We start from the raw sequence: 19933 nt of genomic DNA, 5'->3' as shown, positions 1-19933 counted from the left end.
ATTTTGATATTATCACAGGTGACGGGTTGGATCTGGTGCTGAACTTTGCGGGTACGGGCGGGAGTGGGTCTCCAAAAATGGACCCGTGCAGGACTCTGCAGTAGATTCTTTCTGGCATCAAAAGTTAAGTGACTAAAAAGACGTCTTTTATGTTTATTAGAAATTAGCCTACAGGGAAAACCCAGAAAAAGTAACAATGGATCCAGTCCCAAAGCCACATCCAAGATATTGTTTAATTCAACCACAACTCTGGACCAGTAAGCCTGGATCACATGACAGTCCCAGATACAATTAGTATTATCTCCTATATTAGACTTGCATTTAGGGCAGAGCAGTGAGAGAGTTGGATTGTATTTATGAATTACATGAAAGGTGAAATATGTATTCTGTGCAGGATTCTGAACTGAATGGCTCTTGCTCTATTGCATACTGAAGGCCTATTAGCCTGGGACCAGACAGTCTCCCACTCCTCTTCCAAAATATCCACCTCTTGCTCCCTTTCCCAAATCAGTCTGAGGTGTGAGGTACTAACTGTACCATAGTAGCATAGATCTTTATAGAAAAGGGAAATCAACTTGTGCGGAGGAGGGTTCAGAAAGATCTTCTCAAGAACAGATAGTGAGTAATTAGAAGTGAGTTTAGTATTTTTGAATATATAGGTTTGAGAGTATTAAGCACTAAGGGACTGCTACACAGAGTATTTCTCAGCTTTGAGTTATGCACAAATAAGAGGTCTTTGAAGGGACAGGTGGACTGTGCAGATTTGAGATCAAGCCAGACTGATTTAGGGTCTAATAAACCATTCAACAATAAATCGAAGTTGCCAAGCCAATTGGTCCAATCTAATGTTCGGAAGGTCCAAACCTCCCTTTGCACTAGTGAGCTGGAGGTTTGATCATTTCAATCTAGGTTTTATTTTGCTCCAGATAAATAAACTTAGCCACCCATTCAATGAGTTTGGAGTTTTAAGCAACCAAAATTATGATCAAATTAAAAAAAGAATAGACTCATTAAAGGTGCCTCAGGATGTGGGAAGGAAAATTGTATCTGAATTTAGTACTGATCAGTGGAAAAATCAGACTGAAATTACCTGAATGTTAATGTCTTTTAGCCACAGCAAATAATATATATTTTTCTGTGTAGTGATGTACTTAATGTTGACTCTTTTCCCGCCAGCGTTTTTTTTTTTTTTTTTATGTTGCCAGCCACTGCCAGCGATTTTGGTCATTTTCACAAAAATGTCATGGCCCCCAGACTATTTTGTTGTATGAAAATCTGAATATGTAATATATCAAAAGAAAGTACAGACTCTCTGCTTTTCAAGAAAAAAAAAACTTTTATTCTAGATTCATGCATTCTTCTTTTATAAACACTTGAATGTAGGTACGTTTCATAAAAAATAGCAACATTTTGAGCAAAAAGGTGGGAAAGTCACGTTTTTGTCAAAGACTACACATCCAGATGTGATTCACAAACGATGATCAAAACACAGATGGAGTTGATCGAGTCCATCAACACCCCTAAAGCTTCACAGTCCTAAAACTCGTCCTGGGTCAACATTTCATGCAGTGACATTAAGAGTTGATTTATATCTAATCGTATTCTCTTTATTGTCACACACTGTATACACAAATGTACCGAACATAGACTGTAAAAAAAGATGGACGACGTCCCTTCATTCTCTTCCATTGGTGAAAAGTGAAGACACCAAAGTCCTAATAGGGCGCTGGCATCTTGCGCAGACTTGGGTCCCAAATCTGCGCAGTAGTGAGCGGGAAGTAAAGCCGCAATATCAAAGTCCCGTCCTCACTCCCGCAGAAACGGTTACTACAAAGTTTACTGTTTGAAATAAACAGTTATGGACATGTAGAAATTAAAGTTGAAGCTCCAATCTCCTCCCGAAAATCCAATAAAAGTCTGTTGGTGCCTTGGTGACTTCATTTAGAGAAGCTGTCAATCATGATGTCACATTCCCGTTTTTGTAGCATCAAATAACGAACTAAGACCGAACTTATTAATAACAAACAAACACAAACTTAAATCAGCATGATAAAAACTACCTAAAATGACAGAAAACATCTTTGAAAAAAAAAAAATATATATATAATTTGATTGTTTATTTTCCATCGCGTCCATTAGACTTCATGGGGAGGCGGGGTTTATGACCTATACTGAGCCACCGGGGGTGATCGAGACGTTTGGCTTCACTTTTTAGCACTTGTGCGGCACGCTTGGTACCAACGGTGAAATTCTTAGGTGGAAGTCTCTGAACATGGCAGTATAACAACACAATGTATGAACCAGCTATTTAATGTTGATGATTGCATTGCATTATTTTTCATATGCAATATTGTGTATGATATTGCTAGTTTCTGCATCATCTTTGCCTGTGTTTTGATTCTGGAGATATGACATCTTTCAGAATCTTCCCTTACCATATAACAGCGAAAACACAAGAAGGCCAGAAAATTTCATCAGTGGTGAGGAAAGAGTTAAATTTCAGTGATAAACCATCTTAAGTTAACGAAACAATATGAAACTAGTACTTGTTTAATTAGTGTTAGTTTTACAGACAATTTGGCCCCCTGTTCTAAAGTGAAAGTTTATCCACATGTCATATTTAGAGTCTAATGAAGAGGAATATGGTCAGGGTACAAAATTAAAGTTGATATATGCTAAACAAAACAAATTCAGGTAAATCCACAGGTGGACAGAAATGAAACATTTATAACATAATACCGGACAAAGGAACTGAATTAGGGATGCACCGATACCATATCGGCCCGATCCTGAGCTCATGTACTCATAAAAATGCTCCGATACCAACAACCGATACCAGGCAGCGTGTAAACAATGTTTGTGTCCAGACAAAGAAACACTGACAACAGAGGGTATAATTGGGATAAAAAAAAAGAAGGCTGTCTTTGAAGTTATTGTATCTTATTAGTGGAATATTAAACGAAATATAGTAACACCTATATAGCTGTGGTGCACGAGCTGATAAGAGAAAAACGCGCAGTGGATTGAGCGCGCAGCGGCACAGTTATGTGCGAGCTGGTCGAGCGCATCCCTTCTGTGAGTGGAAAGTTTGTAATTCAGTCGGATGTCAAGAGAGAGAGAGCGCGCACTTCTGTTGAATGCTCTTGATTGCTGATCGTTCACTCAGCACGTGTTATTTGAATTAAAACTAAATCGTATATGCAAGTAAAACATGAACCGTTACCTGATTTATGTATAACGAGTGGTTCCCTACATTATTACAGGATGTTTGCAGGTCAAGCAGTTCCATGAACGAAACATCCAAAGCGACCGCTCCGAAAACCCAACGTCTTGATAGACAGTGCACGTATACTGAATTGAATTGTCTTTCATGTCTTGCGATTATACGGACGAATTCATAAAAGTTTATGTAAAAACGTCTGTCTTGGCGAGTATCCCAGGAAACAAAGTCGGTTATATCTTAAGTGAACGTAGACAGTATATTCAAATGGGGTCCGTGCGTTCGGTCTTAAAGGGCCAGCAGGTTTATTAGAGCAGGTTTTGTTTAGTGTTTTAATGTTAATCAAACAATGGACAAATAAATTACTCACTGATCTTGACTAAATAGGCTATCCTTTTCAACTTTACAAAAATATCCATCTATATTTAATTTATACAGTAAAGAATGTCATGTTTTTTCACATTTGATTACTTAATTCAAATTTCTGTACCTGTTAGATCTACCCGAACAACTCTAAAAACATTATTTCATTTGTAGCCTCTCTTTGTTCTATTGTATTTATTTGTGCTATATATGTGTACTTTGATTATTTGTTCTTATTTTATTACTGACTGCTTACTTGTCTTTAATAATGTTTTAAATTCACATTAATTAGGCTGGTAGTTTTTGTAGTATCAAAATTGGAATAAAGAATTGATATTTCACTGGTGTCTAAACATTTGTACCACTGACCCAGTCCTCAGCACTGAGCCCTTCAGGAGCTGCTCTAAATATGTGATGTGCTATTAAATGATAGATAAAATATGATAGAGAGAAAGTATGAACAGTGAAAGTAACAGAACTCATTCAATGCATTTTAGCAGGCTTAATTAAGCATGAAAATAACTGAAGGAAATATATATTTGATGAACAAATTAAGCCAACTAATATGATTTATATTATTTTGGTTTATCTTTTAATATATTTAAAAATTAGAAATGCAGTGAAAATACAGGTATCAGTTTTTAGTATCGGTATCGGCGAGTACCAAAAATGGGAGTATCAGTATCGGACTCATTCTGGAAAAAGTGGTATCGGTGCATACGTAAACTGAATACTAACAGGTATGCTGTAATTAATGAAAAACCAAGGTAAAAAAAAATGAGTGGCAGGAAAATGAGGGAAAACAAATGAATCCAAAACTGAGACGCTAATACAGTATGAAGACAATTTCACTCCCTGTTCTAAAGTAATTTCCAGTAACCAATGCTGATTTTAGGAATCGTCCAGAGCTGAGATTCACATAATGGGCTTTTTGTTTCTACGCGCTGTAACCGGTAGACCAATCACAACACTGCTATTTCCAGTATGAGCTCGCAAATGAAGTTTCAGGTCTCTTCGATATGTGAAACTCATGTCACACTGAAGACACATGAAAGGTTTCTCTCCAGTGTGAAGCCTCATGTGGACTTGATAGTTTCCTTTTTCATTGAAACCTTTTCCACACTGTTGGCAGGTGAAAGGCTTCTCTCCTGTGTGAAGTCTCACATGAACATCGAGGTTTGATTTGCTTGAGCAAGTCCTTCCACAGTAATGGCACATGAAAGGCTTCTCTCCAATGTGACTTATCACATGCCACTCAAGGTGATTGCTGTCTGTGAAACTTCTTTCGCATTGGTGACATTTAAAGAAGTTTTCTCTTGAGTGTAGCCTCATGTGGCCATTAAGGTTTAATTTACGTCTGAAACTCTTTCCACATCGATCACATGTGAAAGGCGTTTCTCCAGTGTGAATTCTTTTGTGGTCATTCAGCGTTCCTTGATGTGCAAAACTTTTTCCACACAGTTTGCAGGTGAAGGGCTTCTCTCCAGTGTGAACTCTCATGTGGACTTTAAGGCTTCCTTTTCCAGAGAAACCTTTCCCACACTGTTGGCAGGGGTAAGGACTCTCTCCATTGTGAATTCTCACGTGAGCTTTAAGGTTTTCACGTTTACTGAAACTCTTTCCACACTGAAAACAGGTGAAATAACGTCTACCCCCCGTCTTTCGAGCTCTTTTTCGTGAGGGAGTCTTTTCAGTCTGCGAGCAGCTAGGATGGTTTTCCCCAGTTATGAAATCATGTTCCTCTTCCTTTACAACGTTAAGTTCTTGAATCTCATCTTCCAGCAGCATCGGGTCTAAGGTGAAAATAGATAAATACAAGTTTAAGCCCCAGTTTAATGGCACAGAATGAAAAATAAATGCATACAAGGTTCAGGCTTCTCAAGCCAACATCAACATTTTTTCACAAACTTTAGCCTCTAGTTGCAAATTGTGGCAAGCATTCCCATCTCGCTTTATTAATGATGTCATCAGCGATTAGTCAATGTCCGCTCGACTTTAAATCACCATAACTGTATATAATATGATGCTATAAAAATTCTAAGATCCACACTGGGAATATGGAAAAAATAAAAACACAGGCTTTAGTTGGATAATAGAGGATATGGTAAATGTAATGGGTCAGAAGTGCTATGATTTCATGCCTACAGTGATATGGTCATGCAGATCCACTTTCCTGCAGAGATCAGCTCCAACCCTGATCAAACACACCTGAACAAGCTAATCAAGGGCTTTAGCATACCAGTCAAGTCAAGTCATCTTCATTTATACAGCGCTCTTAACAATATTGTTTCAAAGCAGCTTTACAGTGATAATAGGAAATTAAAGTAACAGAGATTGTTTTGGCTTTACAGCAGCTCTAGAAAAATTTTATTGTCCAGCTAAAGTTAGTTTTGATTGATTCACTTCCGTTGCGAAGATCATTAGTTATTAACTTAGGGGCCACTTACACGACACCGTTCTAACAGAAAACCCTTAATGCGCCCCGACCATTTGCACAACAACAGTGCCTGGTGGCTCGAGAACGCAAACCTTGAAATAGGTTCCAAGGTGCAAGCGTTGAATAATTTTGAAAAACGTTATCTCTGTGTAAACTTAAAAAACGTGAATCTGTGAAAACTCTGGCCGCGTGTACATGCATATTACGTGTCTTGACTATAGGCATGAGTGTTTGAATGTGCATAGTCTTTCTTTACAAATTTACCTCACCAAATTATGTGTCTGGCCTTAAAAAAAATCATAATACAGATACCAGGGAATGTAAAGCCAGCAGCCATATCACCCTGTAGCCCAAGACTGGTTGCCCACTGAAGCTAAGCAGGGCTGAGCCTGGTTAGTACCTGGATGGGAGACCTCCTGAGAAAACTAGGTTGCTGCTGGAAGAGGTGTTAGTGAGGCCAGCAGGGGGCGCTGCTCACCCTGTGGTCTGTGTGGGTTCTAACGCCCCAGTGTAGTGACGGGGACACTATACTGTCAAAGAGCACCAGCCTTCGGATGAGACGTAAAACCCAGGTCCTGACTCTCTGTGGTCATTAAAAATCCCAGGATGTCCTTCAAAAAAAAATAAAATAAAAAAAAATAAAAAAAACCCGGTTTAACCCTGGAATCCTGGTCAAATTTGCCCATTGGCCCCTGTCCATCATGGCCCCCTAATCATCCCCATATACTGATTGGCTTCATTACTGTCTCCTCTCCACCAGTAAGCTGATGTGTGGTGGGCGTTCTGACACAATATGGCTGCCGTCGCATCATCCAGGTGGATGCTGCACATTGGTGGTGGTTGAGGAGATTCCCCCTTCCATGTAAAGCGCTTGGAGTTTCAGAAAAGCGCTATATAAATGTAACTAATTATTAAAGTCAGAGATATCAAAATTTGGAGAATGTTTAAAAAAATTCACAAGTGTTTTTGCGAAACCATTATATATCTGGAACACTAGGTGGCGCTGTATTCATATTATCATTAAAGATATTGCAATTTATGACAAAATTCAAAAAGACGGACTGATGTTTCGTCTGATCTGGACAAAATCAGCACAGATTCAGCATGACACCAAGAGACACCAATATTATAAGTTTCTGACAAGCTGTTAAAAAGTTAATAGCAATAGCTATTTTTTCGTATCTCGTGACCCATAGGCGGCGCTGCTCCCATCTTTTGTTTCCCCTCAGAACATGGATTTGATGAAGTGTACCAACTTTTGTTTTGATTAATCAAAGTCTGGCAAAGATACAGCCTCTGAATTCCTTTGGTAAATATTAAAAAGCTTGTGATTAGGGCTGTGCGATATGACGATATACATCGGATGGATGGAATAAAATCTCTATCGTTCATATTTTGCTCTCAGTTATTTGGTGGTGTCGCAAAATACATTGTTTATGGCAATATTTTTTGATCATTTTGATGACTGCAATCTTACACGCCACCATTAGGCGATAAATAACATGTAAAGTGAAGGGGAGACAGAAACTGGTGGCCCGAGCAGGACCAGCCAGGACAAATCAAGGAGCTCGTTTCTAAACGAGGGGCTACCTCTAGCATGGACATGGTTTGATTATGAAAAGTCTGACATGGATCAAAAAACTGTACTTTGCAAATGATGTCGGACGCCGGATCCCACAACAGGCTCAAAACACCACTAACTTCACTCGCATTATCGACGTAATACATCATTCTTCATATCATATATAACAGCACAGTGAGGCAGTGGTCACGCTGCACGGCAGATTGTACTACGGACTATTTCAATTGAGCAGTGTAACTTTCTAATATGTTTGGTTGACTATTTTATTTTGATAATGAACAATGAAGCAAATTGGCTCAAAATAAATATAAATAAATCAATCATAACTTGTAAATAAAAAATATTTGGATCAGTTTATATAATTAAATGTAGTCAAATTAATATTACAATCAATCAACCTGTTTGTCCCATGAAAACTCAGTGTTAATTGTTTTTTTTAATTCTAAGAAATGTTCATTTCTGGGGGAGTGAAATGTCTTCCTTACTGTTCCATTACTACTAAGAGCCTGTAGTCAAAATCTAAATTGTAAAATAAACTTTGTTGCAAGCAGAGAATCAGAACCTTTTATTCAGAAGTTTTATTAACTAAATTACAAACATAACTAATCTAAACACACATTCACATAAAAATGGTAAGTGACAGTATGAAACCGTGGAGCAGGAAATGGAACTATGGAAAATATCCATCAGCTTATCATTATCAGAGCACCTCATTAAATGTATACATGCATGGCCTTTGCAGTGAAAGCATTTTGTGAAGTTCCTGAAGAGGGATTTTGATGGTTCCATGAGTCTGAGAAATGTTCGCAAGACTGGAGCGCAGATTATGCAGAGCAACCAGGAGAAGGGAGGAAGTCGGAAGAGTCTGTCGCCTTGGCTACGGTTTCGTTCCAATGAACTGCAGTAGCCAAGGCGACATCTAGTGTATATATCTATACCCGCCCGCACCCTCAGATCATTTGGACGCGGCTGTGTTCAAGAGGTAACAACGATATAAATACTGTTCGTTTTCTCACACAAACCGCTCGTTTCGTGTCTTAGGCCATCAATGTGTACTTACGATGGGGAATTGTTTAATTTGGAAGATGGGGAATTGTTTTAATTTGGACTCTGTGCTTGCTCTTTGAGGTGGTGACAATAGACCTGCATTATTTGACTGACAGACAAGAACGGTTTGACCTAAAAATATCAAAATTGAAACTACTGCGGAAAAAAAGACACCTACATCTTGGATGCCCTTGAGGTAAGCTAAAACATACCAAAATTTAATTTCAAAGTGAACTATCCCTTTAAATTAAGAAATTGTTCCACACTCCTGATGTTGTCCTTGATTCTGTTGTGGTTGGTCCTCTCTCCTGAATGAGCACATGGCTGGTTGTGAGTGAAGGCCTGGTGCAGCCCCGCAGGACAGCAACCCGAACGTACCGAGAAGCCAAGAGAGGGAAGGGCTTGAGTAACCGGCCATTTAAAGCCTGAGAAAGGTCCCACCTCTCAGGGTTGGCTCGACCAATAGTAAAGGTGGAATTTCCAAACGGGAAATTGTTCTCCCTCTGTTTGGGGGATTTAGGATTCTGTCTCAAGTGTGGTTACATGTGGGTCTGGCCGTTTGTGTCCATTTATACTCAGATTAAATATAACAAACACACACTGCCTTCTAGGGTTGTGCCGATAGACGGTAGTATCGTGTATCGATGATAGTCAGAGTATCGCTAATGGAAGATGCCTTTGACGATATCAATACGATAATTGGCTCATTTTACCATTAATGTATAAAAATTATTATTATTATTATTATTATTATTATTATTATTATTATAAAGCTAGTATTGTTATTAAATTAATATAGGAACTAAAATTAATTTGCCTTGCCTAAATTCATAACAACATCACCACATAGCCTAACACTTGCGACATCACCGACACGCACGTATGAGGACTCCCCTAAGAAAATGTTTTTAAAACAGACTAAAAAACATGATTCATTCACAAATTGTCAAGAGTGCTTGTTTTAACCAAGCGGCAACCTCCCCGTCTCTCTCTTGAAACCAACACGGAAGTGAGTTAAACTGCAATTCATTAACTGGCCGCTTGGCCTGGCTGCAGGAGTGAGTCAAATCTGTATCTCCCTCATGTTAAAATTACCAACTTTACAGCAGAAAAAAACATGTTTACAGCCTGGATCTCTATGTGGCTTTGGTCTATATAGCTAATTTTGCCCTTCATAACAACTGTGAGGGGGGTGAATTATTTTATAACTCGTCCGTTTAGTTGATTAATATTTAAATTTAAGGGTGTGGCCAGTGGCCACTTGAGTGACAGATGGATTGCCGCTGTCAGTGCTAGCCGTTTGTCTGCTGTTACTAGTCGTCACACTTCACCTCAGCAAATGTTAGCTGCTGAACTTGCCATCTCTGCAGTGTTTGTGCTTTTTTTCAGGATTATTTCATACAATTTAATACTTGGGTACAAAGCCCACGTCTTTGGATTCCGTCGTTGTCGTCGAGTATCGTTCGAGAGAACAACCAGCACTGTATTTCAGTTGTTTTCCTCTGTGAACATGCACTAATGGATGTCTGACAATTTCGTTGCTTTTTGGGGTTTTCAAATTTAAAACGTCAATAAATGCTCGTTCGTTCTGCTCTCACCGAACAGATGGATTATAATATGCTTATGTAAATTACCGTCAGATGAAATCATGCAGGCGTCGGCGCTTTCTCCGTCCGTGCAATAAATGCACATGAATGAGCGCGGATTTTCTAGCGCATTTACTTGCACTTCAAAGGTAATATATCTATGGTTTAACCCATTTGAGAGACGGCCAAAATCAGAATTTAAAATGGACTGAATAAAGCTCTCTACGAACTTGAGCGATGCCGCGCTGACGGACCATGAAAGAGTGACGGACATGTATGCACATAAATCACTGTCACACACAAACACTCTCGAAGTAATACACAGTCTAACTTGTAGCCACGTCTTTTAACTATTATAATATTTCGAAGGGCAAAAAAAGGAATGTTTAATTGGTTTTACATTATCAGGTAACTCGATCACGTCGAGCTAGGTGATTTCAGATAGCCAGGCTGCTCAGCTCCACTCACGCCCCGCCTGTTTGCCTATTTTCTGTTATCCTGGAGTGACGCAAGGCCAAGATGGCGACGGACGGCTACGCCCACTTTAGGCTTCAAAAATGCTCTTCAGAAACCTACGGGTGACGTCACGGACACTACGTCCATATTTTTTTACAGTCTATGGTTTTAACAGACGCATCATTCAAGATGAAAACACCATCGCTGTTCGTCAGTATTTTGTTTCCATAGCACATTAACAAAACATAGCCTATATATAATAACTAATAACACTAAATACAATACAATTACAAAATATTAATAATAATAATAATAATAATATCACTAAAATGATATAGGCCTAATTTAGTTCACGAACGCAGCACAACTCTGTTAAAATCAACTTCAAACACTTGTTTAACAAGAAATATTCTTCTAATTTTTCCACGGTCATTAATGTAGGTCTACAAGAGAAATATTAAGCCAGTAAATTAAGATAGTTGCTATACCGTTATATCCATCGTCGTCTCAGAGAATGCAGCGTTAATGCAGCGACAGATGCCGAAAGCACAGTCCGTTTCTGCTTTCACTTTCAGGGAATGAGCGCGTTTACATGCACGTTCTTAACCCGAATATGCTAAATAAACTGACAATGCATGTGGTCACATTAATCCGTTTTCCTTTATCGGAGTCAAGTCATAAGTTTAAACCGATCGACTCAGCTAGATTTTTGCCCCTTACTCTGATTTCTCCCGGCATTTAAAACACATTAACCCGCGCGGGTTCTTTGGGCTTATTGAAGTGCGCATGTGAAGTGAATCCAGACAGAGAGAGCACTGGTAGGAGGACATATATCACAAACTCCGACTCTTTCTTGACCCAAGAAATTATTATGTGTTCTCATCTCGTGCAGAAGTACAGTCAAAATGCTGCATCTGTAACGGCATGAGAGGATAATGTGTGTCCGTAAATTCCCCACTGACATGTTAAAATACTCTGAGTCAGATTGAAAAATGATTAGGATCTTTATTTACCTCACTATACCGGGAAATAACCTGATTTAGCCTATTAATAAACACTTCACCTTTGCAAGCAAAATAGAAAAAGATTCTCATATATAAAATGAAGTAATAAAACAAGCAAACTAATGAGTAAATAAACAAGTTAATAATCAAATAATTAAGCCCCACCCCCCACGATAATATTGTGTATCGCCGATCTCGCAGGCTGACGATAGACGATATGAAAATGGAGCATATCGCCCAACACTACTGCCTTCTATGAGGAGGTGATGTACACTAAAGTGTGAGTCATTAAAGGGGTGGTATAATGCCCTTTTCACAAGATGTAAAATAAGTCTCTGATGTCCCCAGAGTGTGTATGTTAAGTTTTAGCTCAAAATTCCCTACAGATATTCTTATATAGCATGTTAAAATTGTCACTTTTTGAGGGTGAGCAAAAACGCACCGTTTTTGTGTGTGTCCCTTTAAATGCAAATGAGCTGCTGCTCTCAGCACAGGGGGCGGAGCTTCAAGAGCTCCTGTCCTTTTACCTCACACAGACATGCACTGAAAATGTCAATGTTTATGTTCAAACTGGAGCCAGACAATGATGGAGAGACTCAAGAAGAAGTGACAACATGTAGAAGCAACAGGATGTTTCTGAATGGTTAGTTGATGAATTTATGTAGCTTATGTGTAGTTTATGTAAATTATAGGGTTAGTGATGTCACTAACCCGGGAGGAAGCTCGTGTAGTTCCTACCAGCCGTTTGCTGTAGTCCTTAAAAAGCGATTTCTTTAAAAGCAAATATCTCCCTTTGCTTTGAACTTTGAGCGTTGGAACTTTGCAGATGTTGTTTATGCTCAAACAGCAACATTACACACTAACTAAAGTCAGAAAAGTGAAATCATAATCAACCACCCCTTTAAATAAGTATTAATTAGTTAAGAGACACGATATAGGTGGGGTTACATTAACTAGTAGTTCTCTCCCAAAGCACGCATAAAATAAATATTAAATGCAAGAGACAGTATACAAGACACACACAAATTATCACACACAATGTCCTGGGATGCATGCTCATTTAGATTTAATTAATTTATAGTGTTCATATTCATTTATATAAATATTTACTTCATGTTAATTTATATATTTTCTCCAACAGCTCATATGCATGTTTTTCATAAGTGAAAAGGGGTTTAAATAATAAACTAGCTCAATAGTGGATTCCAAGTGATCAAGGGCTTAGTGTGTTCCACTTAAACCTTATGCACGAGTTCCGCTAGTAGTGGGCACTTGTGCAACGTAAACAATGACTCACATCCAAGTGAACGAGACGGAGGGAAGTTAGCGACTGAAGGGCATAAAAATTTGGAGTGGAACGCAGCCCCGGTGTTTTAAAAATGCAGCGCTCCCATCGAAAACGATTGGAAAAGTACGCTACCTGTGGGGAAAAAAAACATGGACACAGCCTAAGTCAGGGTTCGCCAATCTCGGTCCTGGAGGGCCGCTGTCCTGCAGAGTTTAGCTCCAACCCCAATTAAACACACCTGAACCAGCTAATCAAGGTCTCACTAGGCATACTAGAAACTTTCAAACAGGTGTGTTGGAGCTGGTTGGAGCTAAACTCTGCAGGACAGCGGCCCTCCAGGACCGAGATTGGTGAACCCTGGCCTCATGGTGCCTTCACGTGCTATGGTAATTATGGTAAATACCAAAAGCCGACATGGAAAATGCACATGAACACCCCCTCATGTGGTATTTTCCACTGGGCAACTCGTAGAATATTTTGATGCACGAGTTGCCGAGATGAGATAACCTTTGACCTTTTCAAAATGGCGGAGAGCAACGCAAGAGTCGTGAATACTGTTAGCGGATAGTTTTTGTAGCCTATACAAATTTGTGTCATTAACGATTGTAATATAATGCGTTAACACTCAATTTTCAACTTCGCCGCAATTTCCTTGGTTCAAATTTAATCATTTTGTGTCATGTTTTAATTTTTTTAATTATTAATTATGTTTTAATCATCAGAAAGCACCACATTTACGTTTCTATTTTTTTTTTTTTTTTTTGTAAAGTTAAAAAAGATACTCTACTGACACAGACCTTGAGTGTACTACATTACGACAACAAAAGCACTTGAACACAACACACTGGTAAATACCAGTTCACAAGTGGAAAATATAATCTTTTCCATAGCATGTGAAGGCAGCATCAGTGTTTATCTGGTCATGTTATCTCACCATGTCTGTCCACATATGGCTTGATGCCAAATAATAGCGCTTTATTTAGGACACTCATATGACATTCTTTAAAATTATCATTAATTTCTGTACAGCAAGAGATTTTAATAAGGATTAAAACTGTGAGAATGAAACCAACCTGTTTGTTCCTCAGTATCTTTGTGTTTCAGTGTTTCATCAATCTTCATGTCTTCACTCTCCTCTTTAATAAACTCCATCTTTATAATAGTGTGTCACGTGGATCTCAGTCGCTTCACCTGGAGTTATAATGTGTGTTTGTCCTGTTTAAGATGAGAATAATAAACGTTAACGTTAAGAAGCGTTTCAAACAGCTCTAGTTCAGTTCACTGGTAAGAGTCAGTCAGAGGTAACTTACTTAAACATTAGCCAAAAAAGTGATTGAAAAAACTAGTACTATATGAATAAAAGAGTACAAGTAGACATACACACATCATTAGCCTACTATGATTCATTTACTTAGAATTTATTTGTGGTGTGATGTGTAGATTAATATAGACTGCACTTTCATGAAAACATTCGCTTTTGTTTTTTTACTAACGTTAACTTACACGTTTGTGTTCGTTAGACTCGGTGATTCGAGCGCTTCGAATCACTGAATCATTTCGCGAAGCATTTGGTTTAATTGATTTGAGTCAAAGTCTATAGAATAACACTTAAAAGGTTTGTTTGAGTTGCCCAAAGCTCCGTTTCTCCATCCCTACTGCGCTTTACTCACATTCTTTAACGTTTGTTAATGGTTAAGCATAACAACGCTACATTCAGTGACATATAACTCATTTCAAAGCTCTCATAAAGCTATAAAACAGTGCAAGTCATAATCTAACCGAGCCAAACAGGATTTATATCGATCTAAACAATTAAAAACACAAACCTTTATTCAGCCGAATCACAGCAAATGCAGGAGCAAAGAGGCACAGCAAAGGCGCAGCCATATGACGTCACACCACCGAAACAAAATAAAAGTTCCGGTCAAAAGTTTGGACACGTTACTATTTTTAATGTTTTTGAGTTTCTTATGCTCATCAAGCCTGCATTACTTGATAAAAAAATTAATATTGTGAAATATTATTACAATTTAAAATAATGGTTTTCTATTTTAATATACTATAAAATGTCATTTATTTCAGTGATGCACAGATGAATTTTCCTCAGCCATTACTCAGTCTTCAGTGTCACATGATCCTTCAGAAATCATTCTAATATATTGATTTATGATTAATGTTGGAAACAGTTGTGCTGCTTAATATTTTTTTGTAACCTGTGATACTTTAAGGAAAAAAAAAGTTTATTCAAAATAGAAAATCTTTTCTATCACTTTTTTATCGATTTAACACATCCTTGCTAAAAAAAAAGAAAAAAAAAAAGAATTACTGACCCCTAACTTTTAAACAGTGCTGTATACATTAATTTAAAAAAAGTGAGATTTTGCAAAACAATTTATTCCTGATATCATGATATTCAAATGCAAATAGCTCCATTTTAACATCTTCTTTAGACAATATCTGCCCCCTCCAGGCAGGCATGCGCTCCTCCCTGTAACCACTGGTTATCTGAGGCTACGTCTACATTAATCCGGATACATTTGAAAACGGCGTTTTCGTTTATAAACGCTCTCCGTCCACACTAGCATTTTCAGACGTTTCAGTGTGGATGAGAAACTTTTGAAAAACGCCTGAAAACGCTAAATTCACCTTACTGCGCATGCGTAAAACCCCACAAAAGATCACTGATATGATTCCGCGCAATTTTTCTGACAGGATAATTTTATTTAGTAAAATTTCTCACCATTCACTGATGCGGTCCAGGTCGCACGCAGTCACCATATGTTTGGTCTAAAACGCAACTGCTCTCATGTATTGCCGCAGGACAGCAAATATGAGTAAATTCTGTCATCTTTGCACTGCAGGACTGTGATATGAAGTAGGGCTGGGTATTGTTAGGAATTTCACAATTCGATTCGATTTCGATTCTTGAGGCTTCGATTCGATTCGATATTGATTTATTAGCTTCGATATCGATTCAATAATAAGTAAATACACAAGTAATTAAGTACCTGAGTATATTTTTAAATAATGTGTGCAGTATTACCAATGTTTAAGAACAAATTGACCCCAGCATGTTTCCTGTCATGGTTTATTTAGCAGAACAAACTGTACAATATTGTACATGTGTTGAATACAAACCACAACTGTAACAAACAGGTGCTTTATTAACACCTCTAAAGTGCATGTAACTGTAAGTAGTAGAAAGTATATTTCTTTCTTCCTATACATTCAAGTTATAAAAGAAATGTAAACAGAAGCACAAAATGTGCATACTCATAAAAAAAAGTGCAACCATAGATATTAAGTGCTATTTTGTCAACACAATAAATAACACTGAACAGCTGATCAGAGAACCTTTGGCTTATTTACTGTGCCTATATGTAGGATACATTACAGACATTTCCATCATATAACTCATAACATTTTAGTACAATAACATGTTAACTCTGAAGCATTTGTTATCAAACTGGTGCACATGCAGGTTTTTGTTCAAAAAATGCAGCTGGTCTACATGCTCAGGCGTCAGTGCACTTCTCTGGGCTGTGACAATGTCACCAGGTGTTGAGAAGACTCTCTCAGCTGGTACACTACTACCAGGAATACAGAGGTATCGCTTAGCTTGGCATGACAAAAGAGGGAATTCCACCTCATGTTCCTTCCACCAGCTGAGTGGATTAGTGCTGAGTGGTATTGGTTTTACCTCTTTGTACTTCATCACCTCATCTACTGCATCATCTCTTGTTTTTATGGAGTCTGCTTCTGGAGTATATGTCTGCCCAAGGAGATCTGCCAATGTACAAGAGTCTCTTTTCTTCTTGGATGGGGGTCCAGAGTCCTCAGCTGGTTCTGCTTCATTTTGCCTCTGCATTTATTGGTCCACTCTGTTGAGAAAGCAAAGGAATTGTATTGTAAATAGTTATCACCCTTTTCGAAATAGTGTATATAACAATATAGTTAAGTTTAAATTCATAATTGCAGTGTATCATTAATAATAAAAATACATAATGTTTTTATTCACACTATGCAGTACTTACTGAGCTTTTTTCAGTTGCCAGTGTCTTAGTGTTATCAGTGATTTGGGCGAAGACTTCCTCACGCTCATCATCAGTCAAAAAAGGCAGGGCCTTAAAGCGTGGGTCCAGGGCAGAAGCTAAGTAGAGTTGTTTCTTTAAGCCTGTGTACCTTAAAATAAATATAATACATTTCTATTACAAAAAAATATAAAAATTATCATTATGAAATTAGTATAATACAAAACAACTGTCTTAGAATAGAGTGTCATAATGATAATAAATACCTTTTCTGGAGATCCTGATGCACAGCAGATTTCATCTCCTTCACCATCACAGGATCACTCGGGGCCGGATGCATCTCTTCCAGAAGTCTTGCTCTCAGAGGGGCGATGACAGAGAGAGTTGGGGTTCCTTCTTGAGATATGACTAAGGTGGCTTTCTTCAGTGGCTTCAGAGCCAGTGCAACAGCTTCTGATGCTGTTATGTCTGCCTCTGTAAGGGAGCTCAGATCTTTCTCTTGTTTTCTTATCTCAGGGGCAAGTAATGCAGCAGAGATAGCAGCTTGCCGTTCTAAAAATCTTTCTACCATGTCAAATGCACTATTCCAACGCGTTGGTACATCGGTCACTAACTTGTGCTGTCAGTCTGCCTAGAAGCCTTGATACTGCAGGCATCTTGAGAGCAGCCTGTGATGCCAAGTTTAGGGCATGTGCAAAACAGCCAATGTGCAATGTCTCTGTCAGTCCAACTGCTCATAGCATGTTAGCTGCGTTATCTGTTACAATTGCTGGCACTTTGTCATTCAAGCCCCATTCATTCATTGCCTCGGTGAGCAATTTAGCAATATTGTTCCCTGTGTGGCTTTCAAAGAGCGCTCTGGTCTGCAGGATGTTTGACACAAGGACCCAATCAGTTGAAATAAAATGAGACGTGATGGTTACGTACGGGTCGGTCGCTCTGGAGGTCCAGCCATCGCAGGTAAGCGCCACTTTTTCCGCCGACATTAAGGACTCCAAAACCTCCGTCTTAACCTCCATGTAAACACGTAGCAGGTATGGCGTACCGTGGCTCAAGTGTGTATTTAAAGCCCACGTTTTCAACAACACTAAATGGGCGTAAGTCTTTACAGATGTAGACGGCCACGGATCCTGTTGTCTTCTGTGCACGAACGGAGCCTGAAGGAAATTTGCAGTGAAAGGCTTTGTCGAGTTGTGTCTGTTTAGAATCATCCGGCTTAGCCACGCTGGATTGTTTTTGTTGCATTAGATCTGCATGGTGTCGAGCTAGGTGGTTGCGCAAGTTAGTTGTGTTGTTACAATATTTAAGAACGGTGTGGCAATGCTTACAGACCACTTTGGTTTTATCCATCTCTTCATTTTTTCCTGGCTTACAGTGGAATCCAAAATGACCCCAAACGTCGGCTTTTAACTTTGGTGGTGCAGGCTTGAACGGAGTGCAGCTGCTGTCCACCATCTTGCTGTTTTGGTAAATCGCGTCTTGTACAACGCTGAACGCTCTCACTAGAGTGTTGCCCACAGCGCCGCCACTGGCCGGTGGGCTGAATCGATTCATAGGATTTGATGAATCGATTTTGAATTGAGAAACAAATAATTGCAATGCATTGATGAATCGATATTTTTACCCAGCCCTAATATGAAGAGTGTGCAATGTAGAATATTTTTAGCAACAGTGTGAAAGTGAATAGCTCATAACAGGCAGAATACTGGTATAAACATGAATATCTATTGGTACAATATGCGTCACATTACTAAATTTACGTCATCGTTTTTAAATACCACCGGTTTCACAGTCCACACTACAACGTGAAAACGGCGTTTTCAAATGTATCCACTTTGGAGTGCGTTTTCAAAAAAGATTCGTTTTCATTAATAAAAACGCTGTCTCAGTGTGGACGAAGGCCAAAACGGAGAGAAAAATATACGTTTTCGTTTGAATGGCCTTCCATTAGTGTGGACATGGCCTGAGGTTCTTCGTGAACACCGGACCGAACTCAGGGCAGCAGAGAGGAAATGGCGCAAATCAAAAGACACATCTAGTCTGAGTATGTGTCAATCTCTGCTCTCCTTTTCTGTTGATGTTCATGCTGCAAAATCTTCATATTTCCACAACAAGATCAACAGCGCCTCCAACACACGATCACTTTTCAAGACATTCAACTCTCTCCTCTGTCCACCACCACCAACCTCCTCTTTAATTGCTGATGATTTTGCTAACTTCTTTACCAACAAAACAACAACAACTATCAGCAGTCAGTTCTCAGCTCCACACACACAGGAACCCAGACCAACCTCTCCCAGAGCCAATATTCTTCTCTCCTCCTTCTCTCCACTAATCGAGGAAGAAGTATCTAAACTTCTCCTCTCCAGTCATCCTACCACCTGCCCTCTAGACCCAATCCCCTCACACCTTCTACAAGCCATCTCTCCCACACTTCTACCAGCACTCACACACATCATCAACTCATCCCTCCATACTGGCATTTTCCCTACAGCATTCAAGCAAGCTCGGGTAACTCCACTGCTTAAAAAAACAACATTAAACACATCACTTGTAGAGAATTACAGATCTGTCTCTCTCCTACCATTCATTGTGAAAACAATTGAACGAGTTGCTTTCAACCAAGTAACATCCTTCTTGTCTCTGAACAACCAGCTGGATGTCAACCAATCTGGCTTCAAGAAAGGGCATTCAACCGAGACTGCATTAATGTCGGTCACAGAAGCCCTACAGACCGCGAAAGCTGCTTCCAAATCTTCAGTTCTCATTCTCCTGGATCTGTCTGCTGCCTTCGACACTGTGAATCATCAGATCCTTCTGTCCACCCTCTCATTACTGGGCATCACAGGAACTTCCCTCCACTGGTTTGAGTCCTATCTCACAGGTAAATCCTTCAAGGTCGCATGGAGAGGCATTTTA

General features: G+C 39.0%; 1 protein-coding gene across 1 annotated transcript; it reads right to left on the bottom strand.

The window, feature by feature from the left end:
* Positions 1-1322: 1322 nt before the first annotated feature.
* Positions 1323-14864, bottom strand: LOC307157391 (uncharacterized protein). The gene is made up of 3 exons (XM_079869309.1): positions 14810-14864; positions 14057-14198; positions 1323-5376 (listed from the first exon to the last, which is right to left on the bottom strand). Exons 2-3 carry the CDS (start codon positions 14133-14135, stop codon positions 4499-4501), a joined length of 957 nt encoding a protein of 318 aa, XP_079725435.1. The 5' UTR covers positions 14136-14198; positions 14810-14864; the 3' UTR covers positions 1323-4498.
* Between the last annotated feature and the right edge of the window lie 5069 nt (positions 14865-19933).

This window comes from Squalius cephalus (assembly GCF_949319135.1).
Source record: "Squalius cephalus genome assembly, chromosome: 4".
NCBI lineage: Eukaryota > Metazoa > Chordata > Actinopteri > Cypriniformes > Leuciscidae > Squalius > Squalius cephalus.
The sequence above is the reverse complement of the archived record's forward strand: the minus strand, read 5'-3'. Positions and strand labels throughout refer to the sequence as shown.

Bases quoted from the DNA above. Each gene is read 5' to 3' on its own strand.
- LOC307157391 (XM_079869309.1), bottom strand. From the start codon at position 14,135: ATGGAGTTTATTAAAGAGGAGAGTGAAGACATGAAGATTGATGAAACA. The intron at 5,377-14,056 runs GTTGGTTTCATT...TTTTCACCTTAG, and splicing joins AGATACTGAGGAACAAACAG to ACCCGATGCTGCTGGAAGAT.